This window comes from Cygnus olor, chromosome 4, assembly GCF_009769625.2.
Source record: "Cygnus olor isolate bCygOlo1 chromosome 4, bCygOlo1.pri.v2, whole genome shotgun sequence".
In the NCBI taxonomy this organism is placed as follows: domain Eukaryota; kingdom Metazoa; phylum Chordata; class Aves; order Anseriformes; family Anatidae; genus Cygnus; species Cygnus olor.
In genome coordinates this window covers 30,886,090-30,906,679 of record NC_049172.1, presented here as the reverse complement: position 1 = coordinate 30,906,679, position 20,590 = coordinate 30,886,090, and the positions used below count along the sequence as shown (strand labels likewise).

The window sequence follows — 20,590 nt, the reverse complement described above, 5'->3', positions numbered from 1 at the left end:
GAGTCACGTTCCACTTAGCAGCTGACAATTTCTGTCATGCTTGATGTTTTAACGTAAAAACAGAAAAGATGTCGACACAGCAATGATTTAACATGCAATAAACTTTCACAGTTTTAACTGTATTTGCTGATCCTACACATACTGTGTTTTAATGGTGACTGTTAAGAAACAGCATACCCAGAAATAATCCAAATAAATAAGTGATGAGGTCAGCTTTTCATTCTCAGAAAATGATGTTTAATTATACACAAGCATCACTTCCAGCCAATACAGCAAATGAGTATATTATATAAAAAACGAAGTATCCTGCCATGCCTACATTTTCCATGAAATGAAGATACTCAAGGTATAAACAGAGAACATTTCTAACTGCCATTCACCAAATATGGATTGTAGTTTCTGCGCCAACCTACTCTGAATACATCTATTTTAGAATATGCAGCCCTGTACGCTAGGAAGTGCCTTATGGAAACACAGATTCATTCACAAATGTTATAGGGTTGCCATGGTTCTCTCTAATCTTTCCTCGTACTGATTAGTTACAGCCTGAGGCTCCTACCATAACCACACAACTCCTTCTGTATCTCTACCTTGTTATTTAGGATACATTAAAAAAAAAAAAGTTTAATCCTTAGATTACAGTTTTCTTTCCCTTCATTCACTGTATACACTCATAATCTAAGTGGTTTACATTTACAATGCTGCAAGCAAAAGGGAAAAATGAGACAGGGTTTAAACCCCAGAATTCAACTCATCGAACAGCTGAATGCTTTTTGTGAAAAGGATCCACTGGTTGTTCGATTTCAATTAACTGTTGCATAGCTATGCTCCTGTCTACCAGGAAACGTTTCCATTTTCTGTGGATCTGCTGAAAACTTGGGGCATCATGTGAAGCTGAGACACCTACTGTTTGTAGGGTAGCTGTTGCCACTTGGTGACAACACACTGGACGGAGAAAAAAACAACTGCTGAAAACATGTCCTTGCCCTGATGAATAGCACTTTGGCACAAAAACACATTCAGAGAATAAATCCCGACTGGCACCTACATGCACTGGTAAGCGCTTGAGCATCTCCAGCTGAAGCCCATGAATACCACAGACCAAAGGTAACTTTTGCCTTCTGGGGAGAAAGGGGCATTAACTCTAAACCAAAACAATTCTGTATTCAGACAGCAACCCTGTAATTATTTAAGCATATTAAACTTGTCATACAGATCAAATACGTACTTTCAGGAATACAGCAACCACAGAATTCAGTCCTAGATAGCCTGTGCCACAACCTAATTTGTACTGGTATAACTTCTATTGATAATTTTTTCTCCATCACTTGAATAACTACCCTAGGATACCGAAGAGGACACTATAATCATGCATATAAAAAGTGGACATAAGAAAGGAAGAAGATGGTTTCCCAACTGTTCCTTTTAAAAGACTGATTGCTGGCTTTCTTAGAAGCTATCACTATTTAACTTCTTTGCATTAAAGACTGATGGGTATTTCCTATGCCACTCAGGATACAACACATTCAGCTCTTTAAATAAAGATCGTTTGGTCTAAAAAGAGCATGCTATGAGTTGAACAGAGATACAAAACAAACAAAGTGCATGAAATTTCATTTCAGCATTAATATTACTATACATCAAAGGTGCATTTGCGAAAATTATAGAATACATACAAATAGAAACATATGAGTCAGCTTGCAAACGATGCCCTAGTCTCCTTATCTTGGCCTTCATTGGGAAATGAAGTTTCCATAGGTAATAAAGTCTCCGTAAAGTTCAAACTACTTAGGGTTATTATGCTAACCTCTTTGCAATCTGCCTACAGATTATCCTGTAGCCATCTAAAATACACAGAATTAAAAAAAATAAAAAAAATAAAAAAAATAAGAAAAAAAATCCACAAAAGCCAAGAAGTCACTTGGATTCCTCGCCCCCCTCAAGGACTAGAAAATGGATAATGTCTTGTACTGTTTCACTTCCAATCTGTCTGTTTTCAGCTACTACCTCATGTGTGGACCACAATTTTCTTTAATATCCTGCACTAGTTGTGAATAGAGATAATTCACGTAACAAAAAACGTGCTAAGACAGTACTCTTATTCTGCTGCACACTGGTATTTCTGGCCTTCCCCCCAGAAATGGAACAGTGGGACAACTTACTATTTCCAGTTACTTATGGAATAACACCACATGGAAATGGCCGTCAGTTCAGGGTCCTACTGCACTGGGCACCATATTCTCCAGAGCATACTTCCCTTCATAAAGAGGCACCCCATTGCCCCCACGTAGCGTACCAGCTCAGTAAGCATCCTACATTATACAGTACTGAGCTCTGCAGATTTTGGAGAACTTAATGCCTTAGTAATATTCACCTACTATTCCTCTGCAAACCCTATAGAGCATTTTAGCTTGGGAATCATTTTAGCTTAGTGATCATAAAAATCATGTGTTCTTTCTACAAAGATTAGTATTTTGTAGAAAACCAAAAACACCGGTGGAGCTCAGAGTTCATATCAACAGTCAATGTTGTAAAGAATTCTTTCCAGTCTACTGTAAGCTTCTACCTGTACTCACACTGTTCACCATGGTCAGTGTACCTCTTTCAGCTTCTCTGAACCTATAATTATGTTTTTATCTTTGTTTTTTTCAAGCAGCATTTTCAATATTTAGTCTGGTATCCCGACTGGTAATTTGTCCTTTATGCACAACTCTTATATCCTGAAATGCACCTTTGGCTCCAGTCAATGATGTGAAAAATACCGGCTAAGCAATTTCTCAAGAATATTCAAGAGTAAATTTTAGAAAACACCAACAAAGACGTTCCTAAGGGGCATTTTAAGCTTGCGAAGATTCTCCCAGGGCAGTGCAGGTAGCACCCCTTCCCTCCAGCACCCCCAATGACACAGCAGCATTACCCCCCTCTTCCTTTTTCCTCCTTCCTGCCTGCCTCAATGGAATATCTATGTGTATTTAAATTAAAACACTTATTTCTTTTGTTCAGTGATGCAGTTACATATGGTCTCCTGCCTGCCACAGTAGCATGCAGGATTTACCAATCCAGCACAGACCATTTATCACAAAGTCCAATATCCTGCTTCAGGACAGGCTCATAATTGCTACTTGAATAGAAAGTGAAAAATCCCTGTAATGTAACTGAGGAGTTGCAAAATACTGCACAAAGCAGAAAAAACCTGTCCCCAACCCTAGCAGGAGATCAGTTTACACCTAAAGCATGAACGGAGTTTCCTCTCACTTTGGTTTATACCTAGCTATAAGTTTATGGTCATAAAATTATGCAGACCTACTTTTAATCCATCCACAGCATATGAATTGGAGGCTAGTATGGAACAGTATTTCCTAATAATTGTTGCTAGTTTACTGGTCTCCCTGTTCTTGTTAGTGTCAGAAAGGGGAAGAGATCTATTTAGTTGACCTTGTAAACACTCCAGGACACTCACACATGACCATCTGTCCTTTTTCACGATAAGTAATTCTGCTTTTTGCACTCTCACAGGCATCTTCTCCAATATCCTGATAATCTGACAGCAACAGATTGATGTAAATTGTATTATATATTTGCTGGTGCTGCTCTCTAACTACAGCTTCATTTGAGCGACTTTGTTATAATGTTGATGCTAGGCAAAGAAGGCGACCACAGTGTGTAGCCGAAGGGAGCAAGAGAAGGAAGAAAACACAGGGAGGAAGAGGTGGGAAGAGAAAAAAAAGAAAAGCTGAGTAACAGGTGAGGAAACAACTGTCTGCCTTGGAATAGAAGAGCAGGAATGCCTGCTATTCCTGCTGATGAGGCAGGAGAAAGCTGCCCATAAACCTGACAGCGAGCCTACGGGCTTAACCATACTTAGACTTCCAGTAACCAGAAAAAAACTCAGGGAAGGAGCGCGTGCTATGCACAAACTGAAATGCTGAGACGCTACCCCACAGTAACTTCAGCTTGTGCTGCTGGGCCTGCCTTTGTAGCGTGCATTTCTCTTGACATCACGGACCGAGGACAAGCACGCTGGGAAGTGCAGGTGGCTGCACGGTGTGCCCACATCCCGGAGCTCGGGCAGCCATGCAGTGCTCCCAGCACTCATTTACTTCTATCTGTTCATGAGCAGCGGGGAGGGAGCAGGGGAACTCCATCAACAGTAATTGTTCCCAGAGCACCCCAGACGGAAGCAAGACCCGGCAGTGCCACGCTCGTTTTCAAAGAAAATAACTTCAGCCCACGCCGTCAGAAACAGAGCCAACTACGGTAACGTGAAACAATTTTAGAAGCAATAAATTAGGATTAGGATCGTTTACAAAAATATTTTGATACTGTGGACACAGTTTACTTTATCCAAACAGCTCGCTTGAGATTGAGAGGACCAGGAAGGAATTTTAAGGAGCCTAAAATGTTTTCTAAGTCAATGAGTGTAGTCTCTGGTGTGAAAAAGGAGTAAGGGATTATGTCAACTGCCCACTCGTCAGCAATCACTCTCCTAACACTCATCTGGGCTGTGAAAATAAATTTTAAATTACTTGTGAAATAATAGCCATTATAGGGTCCGGTAGCAATAGCAGATTCTAAAAATGAACACTGGATTTACATTAATGGAGGAAAAATGTGGGTGGGCAAGAATGCCGTGACAGCCCCTAGGTTTGTGCAGCGTGTGCTCCTGATCGTGGCATGCCACCTCCACTGTCCTCTCATTCAGACCAGAGAAGCACCTTGTTCTAATTCCCTTTGTCTTCATGAGCTTTGATTTGCTTAGAGAGTACAGTTCTGCAGCTATAAATCACTGCTGTGGAACCAAGTTTAATCTTTCAGAAGCTTAAGAACTGTGTTTTATAGAGCGGTCTCAGTTATAACTGTACTATACTTTGGTCTTCAAGTTTTTAATCTTCTTTTACTGTCTTTGATGTCTGCTTTGTTACATTTACAAAATTGTTATCACACAAATGGTATCCAGCAGATTTTAATATGCAGTAGAGAACCTAAAACAATACTTATAATTAGAAGCCAAGTTTGGATTACAAAATCTGGTATTATTTTTGTCTTGTGCCATGAGTTTAATCATGATTCTCTTTCCTTTCTATGAATCCATCTACTTCAAGTGTACCATGGCAATTGCACTGCGGAGTTTCAGCAGGGCAGGAGCTTAGGAAAGGCTTCACTCTACCTTGACCAGTCTGGAGCTTCCACCAACTGCAGCCTCTGCTGGGTATGCTACACACCTCTGCCAGCATCAACTACTGGCAGTAGTTAAACAGCAAAACGGGACCAGCTGAAAGATGAGTTACTGTACAAATGATCACTTAGTAATCAAAGAGACAATTTTACTGGAACCATGGGAAAGGCAAAAGAAAGGCCTTTCTAAAGTAAATAAATAACAGGAACCACAATTGTGTCCAATGAATGCAGAATAAGAAACAATTTTCCTTGTATTTAATTTCAGAAATGTGCCTAATCCAGACATACAGAAACAGATCCATTTACTTCTTTTGATGCAGAAAAACACTCATTTTTTCTTCAAAACATAAGAAAGCAGGATGCACAAGTGTATTGGATTCCTCTGCATTCATTAAATTGAAATTATATTGCTACAATTGAACTCATATGAAAGAAATAACCTCTGCAGTACTGATCTTTTTTCTTTTTATGTAAAAGAACAAGTTTTGGATAAACAAAGAACTCTGGCCCCAAATTAATTTAAGTTCTAAAAAACTTTGATTCCTACAGCCCATTCTCATCCTCCCTTTGAATCAATTCAGCGTTTAAGCCTCTCTTGAAATGGTACCACTATTCAGTTGTCTTGCATGAAATGGAACAAGCAACTAAAAATCAACAACAAAAAAATCAATCACCAGAGAAATTACTCCACCTTGACTCAAGTTTCATGGTATTTTCTACACACTGTTCTTAAAATGCCACCTTCCTGCCAGCTGTAAAACCTTTATGTTGCTACCAAGGACTTCAGCTTAAATCACTTGTTTCATAACAGTTCTTTCCTATCAGTATTTCAATTAATCTAAGGCACTTGAATACTAGAACTCCTCCTGGCCATTTAAATTATATGACCCTGTTTCAGATTTTGAATAAAAATGATTGACAAGGAATTTATATGTTGGGGAGAAAAAAGGGTAAAAAGAAATTGTGTATTGAAGAATGAGCGCTCATATGCTTTTTTTTTACAATTTCAGCTATTAATTGAATAGTTTCTATCCAAGTGGATCTGAATGTAGAACACAGCTACAATGAATTTTAACTTTAATATGATTTTACTTTTGCTGAACTTGTTATATAGATAATGATGAAAGAGACATTTAAGTATCACAGATAAGTACACTCATCTAAGCAGAACCCAGCCCATCTATGTGCATAGAATATCACAAGGACTTGGTGGCTACAGCTGAACACATTGAAATTCCAAGGCAACAGCGGTAAGAAAGGAGCTTTAAGGACTGATCTTCACTGTAACACATTTGAAGCCTTAGAGATTCTGGGGGTATTCCTCACTGCTTTCTGAATTTTCAAATAGAGGTGGCAGCAGCAATCCCTCCAACCTTGAAATGAGACAGGAAAAAAAAAAGCCCAGCTACTTAGTGACGTGGGTCACCATAAACATTGTCTGCACCCATTCCTCTTTAAATACAGTTATTTAAAGGTCTTTGTCCAGTTATTCAATGCCAACTTAAACTTTTTACCTACCAAAGGGATAACTTCACCCTCTGTAATCACTGTTTCTTGAAATAAAAATGTCCACCAGAAGCATTTAAGACCATCAGACAGCAAGGACACATCAAATGGTGAGAGGATGCATTTCATTTGGAATCTATGCTTGATAGTTTGTTCTTACCACATACGTTAATATTGTCTCTACAATGCTCTCAAAGCAAAACCAGATAATATGAGGTTGTTTTTTGTTTGTTTGTTTTGTTTTGTTTTTCCCCCTGCAGGTTCCAGAAGAAAAAGATGCTGGATTTATTCTTTCATGCACGTGCTCTGTTGATGCAGTTAGGTGTTTCCAAGACATGGGCCAAACAGAAGTGGAACATCGATCATTTTTTTCACTGAATCACATTGGAGCTGCAGCTATGCATTTGTATTTTACTCTACAGGTTAGATGGAGAGAGAATGTTGTAATCACAAGAAAGGAAGCTCCATGTGCTCTAAGTTACTCATTGGGTCTTATATTACATGGAAAGCTCCCTTTAGAAGATTATGTAACAAAATGTTTAGTCTTTTTATTGTGTTTACCATAACTCACCACTGCATAGTACGCATTTGACATAATTTATGTCAAAAAGACAGCTAAGCAAATGTTTTCCTTCTTCATAGCCACTGACTACGGACAATGTCTTTATGTTTCTTCTAAATACACTTGTTTCAGCCTTGTTAGACTGAGCCAAATCTTCAAAATTTTTAACCCTTATCAACACTTTCCTAACACTACATTCAATAGGAACATACAGGACTGTTTAAGCAGTTTGGATGATGGTTTCTACCAAAGATCTTTGATGTTCCCAGAATGGAAGGCAACAGCTTGGGTGCGGTTCGGTCAAAAGACCTGAAGTGAAGGCAAGCAGCTTACAGAAATGTTATGGAAAAGGGAGGTAGTGAATTTATTGCACATGGCTCTGCATCTTAAAAGCATCATCTTAATTAACCTCACAGGAAGAACATTCCTGGAATTAAGAGTTAAGCATTTAATTTCATGTGAGAGGAGTGCAAGAGCCACAGCACTACTCAAAGATTTTATCCCATGTTACCACTGACAGCTGCCTTCAGGTTTCCTAATTTTCTTCAGGCAGAAGTTCTACATATTGCACACTAACCAGAGAAGTTTGGGGGTTCTTTCAAAACTTTTATAGTTCTCTAAGTGAAGCATTTACCTGCATCAACAGATTCACATTTGCAGCTGCCAAAAGCCTCAAACAAAAACAAAGAAAAGCCTACAGAACAGACTATAGTTCATACTTGGAGTTATTAAAGGACTGAAGAGACATGGAAATGAATATACCTATCCTAAAATGAAGATGATGTTCAGGTGACATCAAGTATTCAACAGTCTGTCAGTTCCACATTCCACTTGTATATTGTAATCCTTATAATCTTATCTACAGTAATTGCACTTTGGATTTGAGACACATTTCCCTTTTATTAGATATAATAAAAGTCAAACAGACTGAAATCATCTGATAATTAGAAAGAACAGCTGCCACCACCACTGAGATGAACAACCATTGCCATTCTGTGCACAGCAAGGGTGAGTTTGGCACACGTTACTAATGTAGACAGGATATTTTTTTCTTTTCTTATTGCAGTTTTGTGATGTAACTCTGCGATGTACAACCCAGTCACATCATCAGACTACCTGGTAAAGGCAAGCGTAGCATACAGTGATAAAAGCTTTGTGATAAACTCCTCTGTGTCAGGAAGGCACAGATATAGCTTTCCTCCGTGAAGACCATGTATGTTCTCAGAGACAGAAAGCAACAATTACAGAAACAAGCAACAATTGAGCAAAAAATCAATCCCTCCTGGTCAAGGAGAGTTATGGCACCTCCCCGATGATAGGAGCTGTCAGGCACAGAAGTCTAATGGCCTAATGATTAAAACAATGTTGAGGGGCTAGCATCATGAAAATAATGAACTGTCACATCAGCAAAAGAAAAGTTGCTTTTCTTCACCAGAAAAGCCGGACATACAGAATGTAAATCCAGTATGCCTCTGCTAGCTAGAAATTCCGTTATGTAAGGAAAATTTAACAGCAGTTCTGTCATCTGAACAACGCTCCATGAAACAGCTAGGAGACTGCGTCCTTCCTTTGTGTTTGCTTGGCTTGGTGGGGAATTGTTTGCTCATAACTTTTTTCTAAATCAAAGCGTACAAGCTGAAATCAAAGTGCACAAGACTGAAGTGACTGCATTTTGCAGAGAGGTATGTACCCGTACCATCAACAAAATAACCTAAATCTATTCAGAAATAAATGCACAGATCTAGTTCCTACATAAAAAATTAAACATGCAGTGGAAAATAGCCATGCAGGATCACTCTGATCCAGATTCAGGAAGCTACTTAAAGTGGAGGCTACACTGGCACCTTCAAGGTATCTGCAAAGCGTTACGCTCGTTCTAGATGAAAAGACCTCACAGAATAGCTAGTGTTGGAACTGACTTTTGAGAAATCCACATGCAGAGGCCATGCCAGTCAGATGTCAGCTTCTAGCCACAGAAACAGCCAAAAAATTTGCCAAAGCTTCAGGATGTATCTAGGACATTTCTTATCACTGTTTTCTTGCTATAGAACTATATTAAGCAAAGAAGTGTTTTATATGGCTAGATGGGCTTCTGTTTTACTTTTCCCCCTATGTATGAGCAATATTGGAATGACTGACATTTAAGAAGCTTTTAATTATCTTAAACAAAAATACTCCAGTGTATTCTCTCAGTGGTCAGATAAACTGACACTACAGAGCCCTACAACCTACAGAGGACGCTTTTGCATCGCACAGAACATGTGTCCTGAGAAGCAGGTGGAAGAACTGAGAATATGGGACAAGGACCACTGTAGGTGACACATCAAGTCCTGTCATACACTTCAGAAGGGGGAGAAAGATAGCCTGTTACAAACTGCAGGATGTTGGAAAGAAAGCCTAGCATTTCTCTGCTGCAGATTTTACCTGGTTTCAGTCATGGGCTAGAACTATAGGATCAGGCCACTATAAGCTATAGAGTTACACTAGCAATAACACATTAAATGTCATGCCTTTTTTTTTGTTTGTGTTTTTTTTTTTTCTTTGACACAAACTTGGCTTTGGAGAAACTGTTGAGTACTCTGCAGAAACAATACTGATTTGTGCCTTTCAAGAGGGCAGAAACACGGTGGAGTCAAAAATAGCATGGGATGCAGTTAAAAACCCTTAGCTTTTCTACAGAAAGTAATGGAAAGAAGTTAAAATAATTTTGCTAAGAACTACAAGAGCTAAGAAACACAAGACATTACTTATAAAGAGATATTATTGTGATAACTTCATAACAACTACTGATAATGCAGTAACTTAATTGGCTTGTGTAAATTGTTTTAAGCAATTCAACTCTTTGCACTTCAGTTATTTCCTCCACTTGTCAATTACTTCTACTCACTCTGCATCAAAAAAAGGTACACTTGCCCTTCCTTTAGTGAGATTGTTACTGAATTTAAACTGCAGGAACCCTACCTGTGCTTTCTCTTTTGGTTAAAAAACAAAACTTTTTTTCCCCCCCAGAGGGTCATATCTTCCAAGGCAAAAAGCACAATATGTCCTCAAAAGTGCACATACCAGGATTTGCATACATACAACTTCCTGGTCTCCACACACATGTATGAGCGTGATAAAATTACAAGGGAAGATTATGAGTGACTTATTACTGTTTTTTGATTTGACTAGTACTTTTGTATTTGTCACCTTGTTAACTTAAAATAAATGTACTCCCATTAAAATTATATTCAAGTTTAATATTTAAAATATTTTAACTTATCTCACTTTTTTCTTTGCAAGTGGACGAATGAGTCACCCTACCTGGATTTTCTTTCATTTGCCACTTTACTCTGCCATACACAAAGAAAAGATAAAGCTAAATTTTCATTAAAAAAAAAAAAAGTTGTGCAAGGGAGTGCACTCATGTGAGCAAACGTATGCTTATAGTTCTTAGTATTTTTTTGTTTGACATGGCCTTGACAATTATTCCCTTCATTATTATGAAGATTATATCTGTCCATCTGTTGTGAACCTCAGCTTCCAAATTAAGAGTAAGTGCAAAAGTAACCTCTAAGAAATTCAAATTTGTAATCAGACATTGATATGTAATCAATGTTTGTAATCAGACATTGATAAAAACAAGTGAAGACCAATTAATTAGAAAAACAGAAAGCAAGCATCAAATAAGCATACAAGGTACTCAAAATCCAAAATAGAAAAAAAATAGAAAGAACTATTTGGAAAGGAAGGTCTTGTGTGAAATACCTCCCGAGGAACACATCAAAGCAGGATATGCCAAATGACATGTTTTATCTGTTAATTTACTGAAAGGAGTTCAGACAATGCACCATTATTCATACATTTGTTTTTTTACGATCTGTTACTACGATGGCAGATAGATATGGGATAAAAGAGATTAGGATCTCTCCCCTTTCACCTACCCACAGGAAGCTGATACAACATCTGCCCCTACTGTCACAAAATACCTACAACGTGATCAATCAGCCAGCTTGGCTGAGAACTACATCCATCCATGTGCCTGTAGTGTCCTGGTTGTTTCTCTCTCAAGCTAAGCAGCCTTCAAATGCTAATCACAGGAAGGAAACACAGATTCAACAGAAACCTGTGCCAGTCATTTAGCAGACAGAATACTTACTGAAGTCATGAAAAAAACAATACCATTGAAGAATATCAAACAATGAACTACTTTAAGTGCTGCTTTTCATAGAAAATTGAGAACTTGACCATTAAAGGCCATTAAAGTATTGTATGGTAGTTTTGTTTGAACAGGGATGCTGTACCTTGCGTCTTGACCTGAATTACAAATCATGTAATGTTGTTTACCCAATTTTTCTCTGTAAAATTAGATACTCATTCCTCTAACTGCCAGTAGTATTTTCCCAAACGTCAAAACCTTCAACTTAAAGAGAGCGATATTAAACATTCCACATTTCTGTACCATTGTATGTCTGGGGCCCAGATATTGAATGCAGATAGAGGATGGGGGGACTCCAAAGCTTTCAAGCATGAAATGCTTTACTAGCACTGCAAATAAAATCAGAAGCTAATACCTTAAGAGATGCATTTTCATAAATATATTGACATGCAGGTGTCATGTTTTTGCAAAAAGCTGAGCAATACCCTTGTTCCGTCCCCCACACCTTCCTTCAGCTACTGCATAAGTTTAAGCAAAAGTAAACTTACTTGCAAATGTCATCTTCTGGGTCCTCAAGCCCAAATCTTTCATCAAAAGTAAGCTGTATCCATACGTTTTCATCTACTGCTACTAATCTCCACACTAGTACAGTGTTGCGCGGGTATGTATGTGGAAACTTGGGGCTGTGAATACTTCCATTAGTAGTCACAGTAATTATCTTCTCATGCTGAGGATCCTGCACTCCTACAGTAAAGAGAGAAAACATGCATCAATATTGCATTTCTTCTCCTTTTCCTAAAGTGTCTCTATAGCATGCACAGAAAAAGGCCTTTTGTTTTGTTTGCTTCTTCAAAGGAATTCCTGCATGGAAAAATACATATAGTAACAACAGACAAAGAGATAAATAATATTTTGCTGGCAAAAAGTTATTCAAGCCCAAGCCTCAGCTGATGTTCAGAAAGCAGAACACTAGTTCAAGTGGAGGTAAGAGAAATGTGGCTGTATAGTTCCTTAGACTCCAACACTTGAACCCAAGACTGGAGTCCTACAGAGGCCCAGCAACCCAAGGGACTACAGCACGCAGGCTGCCAATGGCTTCAGGCATTTGTTACTGGAAATTGCAGAGATCACACAAGGTACAGGGAGAGATCTGCTCACACCTCACACCTACCACAGAAGGACTGGTTTCGCTTTGTCTCTAGTTAGTGGAGACTCTTATATTTGTTGGGTCTGGTGATAAGGATTTTGATGGCTGCCTCCCTGCTGAGGGCTGTATCAGAAGAGTTATCTTGATACAGGAACAAAGCTGGGACATGCTATGAGAAAGTCACCAAGTATATGAAATTACACATTTACTGACAAGCCCCAATAGAGGGCATTCCTCAAAATTCTTCAGCATTGTTAGACTACAAAACACATGTAAAATTAAATGTCTTATGTGGCAGCAAATAAATTCAAAAGAAATAAGCCAACTACTTTTGATTTTAAAGCACACAGGAACAATGAAACTGCTTTAAAAAAAAATCTCTTCAGGTGATGAATTCGCAACTGCGAGTAGTTACCAAAAGGAAAGGACTCCTTTGGTGTGCAGTAGCAGGGACTGTCAGGGACACACAACAGCTCTCTTCACAATACCTCAAACAACCTCATTCCCAAGTGCCCTACATTCCCAGGAACTCATACTCAGCAGCTGGAATCAGCTTATGGGGGGGGTTTAGCTGCAAACAGCAGGCATTGACCTAATCTGCATACCTTTCAACATCATGACATGCAATGACAAGATCCCTAATTGACAAAATTTAATGCCATAAGCACATCAAAGTATAAAAAAAAAGCTATAACACAAAGCTTCTACTGTATTTAACTTTTTCTTAAAATGTGGATACAGGCAGGTTTGACATTGCAGGCAGTAAATCATAGGAATCATCAGTTACCTAATTAATAATTTTAGTAACTAAATATGCTTGTAGTTTTATACTGGAAAGTAATTCACATTATTTTCTTTTTGACAATTCGTTTCATTCTGCAGTTAGTTACTTCATTGCTGTTTGTTTTATAAGCAGCATTATGATGAAGATACATTTAGAGCTCTGTAAGATGCCTATGCTTCAGTCTACAATGAAAACATACACTGCAATTGTTCCTTATTATAGCTACATGTGAAGGCTGACAACTAAATGAATGTACTGCAAGAAAAGAAGGCCACAGAAACAGCATTGCAATTTTAAAAGAATTAATCTATACTTAAATGTAATTTAAAGTCTGACAGACTTTTGCCTTCTATTCTGATGGACTCATGCTTTCTACTTGTGGTATGAAAATGGAAATTTTTCTTTTAAGTGGAATTGCTGCTTACATAAACTTGATGGAGTGTGGTTTTGCCAGTATCCACACGCAGTTACACAGAACTGACAGTACAGTCTTGTGTACACATAAGGGAGGACAGCACACAGTAATAAGAGAAAAGCACAAAGAAAGGAGGCATGAGAGACAAGGTTCCTAATTCAGACACTTCCCTGGGTTTTTGTTAGCTGAGTCACAAGCATTTTTTCTCCAACGTATAGCATGTCAGCTGAGAGCTCCACATTAAACACAGCAGCCAACAATAAGAAGTGACTTTCCCAGAGCCTGGTACACCAGAGTGTTACTTCCAAAAGTATGCAGAGGAACACCATTTCACTGATGACACTATATTCAGCGGTTCTTTTTGTCTTTAAAAGCACAGGCGGGATTACAAATCACATTATATCTCACAACATAGTAAGTGTTTCCTTTTCTACCATCAATACAATGATAACCACAGCACTGCAAGTAGTCCAGGCATATCAAATGAGAAGTCACTAAAAAGGGCAAAAGAACAAAAAGGCATATTGCAATTTAGTGAACAGGACTTGCCTTCAACTCCTTCATTTGTGAAGGAAAAATGTGTTTTACATACAACGTTGTTCCACAAAAACATCACATTCTCATACACATCACTTGCTCCATTTCAAATATTTGCTCTTGCACAGTGGAATTTCTTCTCTTACAAAAGAATTATTTTGTATGACTACAAAGGCAAGTAATTGCTGTCACTGGAGATTTAAGCTTGCTATTTGTCTTCAGATAAGCTGCAATATTCCTTTTTATCCATTCTACGTAAACAAATTGTACCACCATACCATAAAAAGCTAGACTTCTCCTTCTGAGTTCATGCATGTTCTGAAAATTTCTTTTGAGTAAATTGTGTAAAGAGCCCAGCCACCTGAACTTGGCTAAGTTGACACTATAGTGCCTATTTTTGTGTGTGTGCGTGTGTGGAATGGCTTTACAATTACTGCCTTTATTTTTAGGGATAAATCAATCCACCTTACACTTAAAAAGGAATAACAAATTCAGCCAGATTTACAGCAATTGGCTGTGTAACTCCAAAGATATACACATCAGTCCCTGCTGCCATGACCTGTCTGCCTTTCTATTCAGCAACCCCCACCTCCAAAAAGAAAAAAAAATATATATATATATAATTGCACAGACAGCACTGATCAACTCAAAAGCATCTGACTGGGTGAGACTAAGGCAGGAAAGGCACCATCCCAGCTTGGGTGCAGCACATAAGGGAAACCAGACAGACAGGGGCTTCAGTGAGAAGTTTCTTTGAGCGATGGGCAACAGAGATCACCTGCAACAAAAGGTTCTGGAAATGGGGCACACCGGATGGGGAACGAACCCCTAAGCCAGCCCTGGGATATGACACGGTTACACTTATTAGGGAAGGACAGCACACACTTCACAGAGCCTGAAGCTGAAGAATGAGTTGCTGCAGTTGTCTTTGATGTGGTGCAAGATGCTATCACCAGATTTATATATCTATCAATGTAGAGAGCCTGTCCCTGAAAATTACAAGATTCCAGGCATTCTGAATGCGCGGCAGTGCATTACCCTTTCACTGCAATGGTAACAGATGAAAAACCACGGTATCACCAAGCAGATCAGCAGATGCCACTGTAAACTGAAATTAAACCCACCGACAAGACAAGCTCATTCCTGCCTACTTCAAAGTGGGCCTCTTTCCCCATGGGCACAATACATTTCACAAAGATCAGCGCTGACACTTCTTAAATATAGCAAATACCTCTTCTCAGTACGTTATAATCACTACATCTTAGCGAGGGTCACAGGTAAAACTTGGACAAACTGAGTGCAGCTCTGGAGGAGACTGAAGAGGAGCACCAAGGAAGGAGCAGAGAAACAGCCTCAGCCCTGGGTGCCGCCACACTGAGGGCAGGTTTGCTGCTGAGGTGCTTGGTAATGGTAACAACAATTTCCAAAGCTTTCTGCCAAACCTCCACTAACTTCAGAAAGCAACTTTTCTGTAAATAGGACAAGATCAGAGTCCTGCTAATCATGGATTATCAATAGGTATTTCACTGATTTTATTCAGTAGCCCTTAATTAAGAATAGCAGCTTTTAGGCCTTCAGAAATCACCTTAGACCATATATGGCTATCAATGCTTGAAAAACAATGTCAAATTCAAACAAAGAAAATTCTCAGCTCTAAATATTTATGGATTAAGATTAGAGCTTTTTCTGCTATACAGTGATGTTGTGGTATGTAAGAGTCCTCTGCCTTAAAACTCAGTAACAAAAGATGACAGTAACTATTTGTTCATTACCACAGAACTACGAAAAGGATGCATTTTTTATTATTTGAAAGGATTTCCTGCAACAATCCCATAACTTTTTTTTTAAACAACACATTATGTACAGAAACAGACTTTGTAGAAGAAATCCTTTGAAATGTAACATAACATGCTCTTTTTTCCTTTTTACCAAACTTTGAAAAAGCAGCAAGCCTACTTTCAAAAGTAATAAGTAAAGGAATACAGGAATACCTCTTTCTATCCTATGTCTCTGGTTCAGTTGCCTCCAGGCATTTCATAGCTATATGCAGCAATCGAAATGAAATTTAACTCTTTTGCCAGGTACAAAGGAAAAACTGGAAAATGATCTGTTACTGGCAGAAAACTGAAGACAAATACCTCAGCTCAATATTGTTCAACGTATAAGATAGGTATCAGGGTAAAACCACCCAAAATCATAAGGATGCTTCTATGAAAGGAGCTGTGGAGACCTCCAGTCCAAGCTCCTGGCTGGGTTACAACTCCTGCTTGCACCACAGCAGGTCACTCAACTGAGGGTTAGCATTTTTCTAGCCAACACCCAAAAACTTCCATGGATGGAAACTCCACAGTTCCTTTGGATAACCTGCTCCAGTGCCATACTATCTTCCAGGGTAAGATGTTTTCCTAATGTCCAATCTGAACCTCTCAACTTGCAATTTTGAGTTGTTTTTCTCTTGGAGGAGCAAGTTGTTTTGTTTTTATGCTCACTGTGGCCCACAAGAAGAGTTTAACTTGGTCATGGCTTGTAACCGCTCTTCAGGCAACTGTAGGCCTGCTATCAGACTGCCACTAAGCCTTTTCTTCCCCACCTAAACAAGACCAGCTTCTTCACCCTCCTCCACTCACTGCCAGCCACCATTAGTCCTGAGCCTTAGAGCCTGGCAGCCCAGCCAGTTTTCAGGCTACCCAGCAAGCAGTCAGCTCTCCCAAACCAGCATGCCTCAAGTACCACAAGAAATGCTTTTGAAGCACATAGGGTTTGTTTTCATTATCACCTTTTCAAGTAGCGAGCAAAGAAAACTTCACACAGGCTTGCTGTATCTCCTAAGATAGCTTTCTTAAGTAGTATGGTTTGTGGCTTCTCTGGGTTAAATCTCCAAGACACATCAAGCCTTTGGTGGAGTTTCCATTCGGAGTTGTTTCGATGCTTTGATATAGCACCTATTTGAAATGCTGATGTGATTCTTCAGCTATTACTAAAAAGTAACCACAGAGAGAAGTGTACAAATCGTTAACACAATATACACGTATGAGCTGTCAACTGTCACTTGATAAATTCACCTTCTGACTAGAAATCTGCTAATTTAAACAAGTACTTGCCACTGAAATTAAGCAAATTTAACAAACTTATAAAGTATTATATAGATGTAAAGTAACAAACTGGAAACATAGGAAAAATATTACACCTTGTTCAGATTACTCCTCCCTCTGACACATACTTACACATGTGAAAAGGCATGTAAAAAAATTCAGCTCACACAACTCTAGATGAACATATACAGAATTGTATTTGTTTTTACTATCATTTTTAAATCCTACAATTTATCCTATTTCTTTTTTCCTTCAGTTATCATTTTGAGTTCAGACTTTTACTGTTACCTGAGGCACTGAATAACATGTATGATTTATCTGCTGGCTAGTCTTTCTCCTTCAGCTAAGCAAAGGACATTATGTGAAGGGGTACGCACAGACAAGATGAGCAGAGAAGAGCAGCAGAACTGATCTTCAGGAAGCCAGGGTTTTGGAAGCTGGCCAGTGAAGGAAGGACAAAAGGAAGGGTAAGAAAGCGCGGGGGGCAGACATCACTGGAGAGCTGAGCATGGAAATGTAGTAACAGATGTAATGAGGTTTCCAAACAGCTGCATGACTTAATGTCTTGCAGAAGATAACCATGACTAGTCATACACTAACAAATCTTCTTTGATTCCAAATTGCATCAAGAAACAAAAATGAGTTTATACTTTATTTTACAAGTTTATAACCTTCAAGTATTCTGCCAGCCCTTTGCCTAGTGCTCTGGCTTCTGCTCAAAGATGAGGATGGCAATTAAACAGTTTTTTGTGTGTGTTTTTTTGTTTGGTTGGTTGCTTTTTGTTTGTTTTCTTCATCCTGTGCATGGCAAATCTGTTCAAAAATAAAAGAAACCTCTATTAAGATCTTTTTTCAGACCAATCTCTTTTGGAAGGCAATCTTGGTTCTGAAATTCTCAATACCTTTTAAAACTAGATAAATACTGTATTTTAGCCAAGATAAAGAATTCCTTTTGGTAAATGTTAGATGAGGTAACTTTCTGGTGTTATCACATGCTCTAAGATCTAATTACTCTGGAGTGTTTCAATAAGCACTTTATTCCAACGTCCACAGGTAAAGTCTTGGCTTCACTGGAATCAATATTCAAGCTGGCTTGAATATGAAAGGCATTCCATCTCTATTAAATACCTAATGCTGTTGGAATAGTTACTTTATAATAGACTGATAATAATATCATCTGCTTTTTTCAGTCATGGGCCAACAGTTATCCTGAAATAAATATGAATATGCAAAATACCAACAATCCTCTAACAAACAGGATTCCAGTCAAGGACTGCGCCCTAGTGCCATCCTCGTCCATTAAACTACAGAGCTGCTACCTTGAGTGACCCAAATCTTCTCAGACAGATAAAGCTGCAATTAAGGACAGAAAATTCTGCACTCTTTCCTCAACCCAAAACCCTTTAGATAGTTAGTGAATTAAACCAGAATCATGACTTGTGCTGGAGATGGAAATGAAGAGGAAAGTATTTCCAACACGAAGTTTTATGAGGACTACACTACAGCTGATTCCAGAAAGAACAGAATTATTCTTGGGTGCACTGCTATTCCAAAATGCACGCTACAACTGTCCAACCTAAGATCTAAAAAGGTATTGATAATTGTAAGAACGTACATATTTAAAAGACTACAGACCAGGTATAAAAGAGTCCACTTGACAAATGCAGATGGAATAAAACACTAAGAAGTGACTGATTCCACATCTGTACTTTTTAAGCAAAAAGAAAGCATATTAGACTATCAATAGAAGCACAAACTTCAGCGATATCTTTATGCTGTTTCTTCTGAAGATTATTTCATTAGTCTATATGGTTTAGATAACAGCTAGGCATGTAACTCATCTATATGTCATTACTGTATTAGATTCAATAGAATTATTCAAAGTTCATCAGTCAAGGTGAATGAGATAGAAAGAAAAGTACTGGTTGTATGCACAGCAAAAGAACAGTTGTTTATATCCTTATTTTTCTTTTCTTTTAATGCTTTGCAATTCATTTGTATTGTTGTGATGACAAAAAAAAAAAGCCATAATAATCTGTAACTACTCTTTTTTTTTTTTTTTTTATTCCTAGAGGAGGAGGGGGGTGATGAAGGAGGGAAAAGAGAAAAAAAAAGGGAAAAGAGGAAAAAACACCATTCTGAGTGAGTCACTCCCCTTATCCTCTCAAGGACTAGCAGATAGTAAACAGCTTCATGATCAATAGTGTCAAGGGCAGACAGCAGATACAATCAACCTAAATACCTGACCTTCATCCATCAACAGTGTGAGGTCATCACCACTTCCTCATCTTCCCACAACAAAACCTCGTCCACTTCCTGAATTTCTTATAATAAAACCTTTCTTAACATTCTTCTTTTCTTCTATATTCCAGAGAATCAACGCGCTACATAATATTTTAGATGTTTTCAAAATCAGTTTCAAAATTTTCTCTTTCACTGAGAAATAGGGAAGTTTTACATATTCTGCACTTCAATCCCTTTATATAAAATGACATGAACAGATGCTGAAAGCTGTCTGACAAAGTTGAAACAAAGCCTAACAGTATACATTTTCCAGGTATCTTGGGAAAATCGAAACAGCAAGACGTTCAGTATTATTTAATAATAAGCAGGTAAAATTAGTAGTCTCTGATGATAATGAAGCTCAGAAAGGGAGGAACTTGTGAAAGCTACATACCCAAGTGTTAACAAACACTAACAGTCTGGGACAGGGGGAACTGTGAGTCTCCTTGAAAAAGTACAACTTACTATACATGGAAAAAGTTGTCAATAATAGAGAAATGCTGTAAGGGTTAATGCTGAAAGAGAGCAGAAAGCAAGAACAAACGGTAAACCAGAAAAGAGTTGTCCACCTGGACATACCTACACCTACTAAGAGATAACAAAGTTATTTATTTACTCTAAAGGAAAAAAAAAAATCTTAAATGTTTGGGAAATTTGTGTAGAAAGACTAGTGAATGTTTTCGAATATGTAATCTTTCCAGTTGTTCTGCTACTCAAAACAGTTACCTTTTTCAAAGCTTGACTAAATCAGTTTCCTGTAGGAAAAAAAAAATAAAAAAAGCAAACTAAATTCTTAATTAAACACAAAGAAAACAACAAAAATGACTACTAAAATAGTATCTATGGCAATGACAGAGACTCAAGTGAATGTGAACAACATCGCATATAAATGCTCAAACCCGACATTTTGAATTTGTTTCAATTTTATTAAGACAGAACTTAAAAACT

General features: G+C 38.2%; 1 protein-coding gene across 2 annotated transcripts in view; it reads right to left on the bottom strand.

Moving 5' to 3' along the window:
• Positions 1-20,590, bottom strand: part of PDGFC (platelet derived growth factor C) — a 120,854-nt gene that overhangs the window by 38,865 nt on the left and 61,399 nt on the right. For both annotated transcript variants that reach the window (XM_040554502.1, XM_040554501.1), the window contains one exon: positions 11,933-12,128. In XM_040554502.1, coding sequence (XP_040410436.1) covers positions 11,933-12,128 — 196 coding nt within the window. The remainder of the gene's footprint in view (positions 1-11,932; positions 12,129-20,590) is intronic.